The 2484-nt window shown below is 42.0% G+C and overlaps 1 protein-coding gene across 1 annotated transcript; it reads right to left on the reverse strand.

The window, feature by feature from the left end:
* LOC137713939 (cytochrome P450 76A1-like) lies at positions 1–2071 on the reverse strand. Its single transcript, XM_068453300.1, has 2 exons — positions 1103–2071; positions 1–791 (listed from the first exon to the last, which is right to left on the reverse strand). Exons 1-2 carry the CDS (start codon positions 2063–2065, stop codon positions 165–167), a joined length of 1590 nt encoding a protein of 529 aa, XP_068309401.1. The 5' UTR covers positions 2066–2071; the 3' UTR covers positions 1–164.
* Positions 2072–2484: the final 413 nt, after the last annotated feature.

The raw sequence follows: 2484 nt of genomic DNA on the forward strand, positions 1-2484 counted from the left end.
ACTGCATACATTTTTGTCACACTACCAAATAGATCGACATCATCGCATTACATTTGATACACACCTACTTATTGCATTAATTATAATGCTCATGTAATAATAAACTTATTTAACAAACAAACTTATTCCAAATGACCTATTTGGCTTTCTAAATGAAAAGTGCATTAGAATCCCACATGCCCATTGTAAGGTATAGGTATAACCTTCAAGGGGACAGATTTTCTCAGTGTTATTCCCATCCTTTCAGTCATATCAATGTTCTCTGGTTTAAGCCCGCTCGGCAAAACCCAATCAAACGAGTGTAAGAGCGACCCTAGAGCCAAAGGGAGTACCCTAGAGACTAGTGGCACTGCAGGGCATATCCGACGACCAGAACCAAACGGTATGAACTCAAAATTGTGTCCTTTATAATCGACCATGTCGGGCTTCAAGAACCTCTCCGGCTTGTAAAGCAAAGGGTCTTCCCATGTCTTTGGGTCACGTCCAATGGCCCAAGCATTCACTAGAATTTGAGTGTCTTTCGGAATGTGGTGCCCTAGCATTTTGCAGGACTCCATGGCCATGTGTGGAACTAAGAAAGGGAGAGGTGGGTGGAGTCTTAGGGTTTCTTTGATGACTGCTTTGAGGTATGGGAGATTTTCAATGTCTTTCTCTTGAAGCTTGTTGCCTGGAGATATGGTGCTTCTTAGCTCGGCTTGAGCTTTCTTTAGGGCTTTGGGGCTGGTTAGAAGCTCAGCCATTGCCCACTCTAAGGTGCTTGTAGTTGTGTCAGTTCCAGCAGTGAACATCTCCTGAAATAATATCAAATTATTTTCACAGAAATTGAGCCTCAAAATAAGAGATTCAGAATTGGAATCATCCTTCCTCATTAATTAAAACAACTATTGTTAAGGCACATGAGCGCATACCTGTGTAGGACAAATTATAGTGCTGAAACACCATCACGCAATGTACATAACTAATTTATTTCATACACGTAGCATGCATGAACAACGTAATGTACTCTTATTTTATTTTTTTATTAAAAAAAAAAGATAACTAGTAGCAAGCCATGGTTATCCACACCTTCCAAATTGCAATACACACATAGAAAGGGACTTACAAAGACAATGACGTTGATGGTTCTTGGAGAAGTGAACCCAGAGGCCTCATCAACTCCATCACCACGGTACTCCAAAAGCACATCCAAAAAGTCCTTCGCTTTCTCTATGCCATCACATCCACCATTCTCCGTGCTCTCCATTCTTTCTTTGATAAACTCACCTGCAATTTCAAAGGCCTTTTCCACGTGGAATTGGGTGTTTCTCCTAATGCCTTGCGGGTCAAGCCACCGCAAAATTGGAAAGAAATCTGCCATATTAGGTTTCCCAGCCAACTCCATAACTTTACCTGCATGGTAAAAAAACATAGCCCCTCTCTCCGACTTTGGGTCCAATAGATCTTTGGAAAAGATGAGGTTCCCGATCAGATTAAAGGCCATCAAGAATATGAACCTGCCCAGATCAATGCCATCAGTACTGGCACTAATTTCTGACGACGTCCTACTAGAGGCGTCCATTATGAATTGGAGCATTCCATCGATACACTTTTTACGAACACCGCGCATGGCATCGAGACGACTTGTCACGAAAAACTCTGTCGTGCACAAGCGCCTCAACATGCGCCAGTGCGGGCCATACTGGGCCGTGATCAGTGAACCCTCGTTGCCATAGTCGCCCTTCATTGCCTCGTAAATTTTTCGACCGGCTAGGGCCACATCGTGGTTCTTGAACATTTCACGGGCCACTTGGCTCGACGAGATCACCACAGTGCTCATGGATCCTAGCCAGAGTGTCATAATAGGGCCGTGGTTGCGAGCCAACACAGCTAATGACTCGTGGGGTGGACCCAGACCCAGTTGAAATATGTTGCCCACCACAGGCCACCGTCTCGGCCCAGGTGGAAGCTGTCCGGCAACATCCTCTGAACGCCACCGTCGGATCTGGTTTACCAATAATAATATTGCAGTTGTAACCCATATCAAAACCACCCATGTGGTTAAACCCACCACCTCGATGTGCTCCATCTTTTTGTTTATCTTTTTCAATTGTGTGTTGGTCAGTGAGAGAATTTATATTTCAATTTTTTTGTTTTCTTTTCTTTTCCTTGCACGTTATCCCAGTGAGACAGTGTTTCTGTTATGTAGTTTCTGCTTTGGTTACGTGACAAATCCAAGCAACCTACTAGCATATGAGAAAACTTGTCCTTTTTCATGAGAAGAATCTTAAATAATTTTCTATAAAACCTAATGTAATTGGATAATATATAATACTGTACGTATCTTGAAGTAATATCTCCATTTCACTGAACAAGTTGTTCAAAATTCATCCAATTAAAGCTAAACCGGTTAATCATATAAGCATTTTACTGCGAGCACCAACAAATTTCTTCATTAGAATATTACATTTGTTAGATTTTTGTTGTAACCTAATATCTTTTGGCAGA

This window comes from Pyrus communis, chromosome 13 (genome assembly GCF_963583255.1).
Source record: "Pyrus communis chromosome 13, drPyrComm1.1, whole genome shotgun sequence".
Taxonomy (NCBI): Eukaryota; Viridiplantae; Streptophyta; class Magnoliopsida; order Rosales; family Rosaceae; genus Pyrus; species Pyrus communis.

Excerpts from the sequence above, each read along its gene's own strand:
- LOC137713939 (XM_068453300.1), bottom strand. The coding sequence starts at position 2,065 with ATGGAGCACATCGAGGTGGTGGGTTTAACCACATGGGTGGTTTTGATA. Across the intron at positions 792-1,102 it reads CCATCAACGTCATTGTCTTT|GAGATGTTCACTGCTGGAAC; the intron begins GTAAGTCCCTTT and ends ATATTATTTCAG.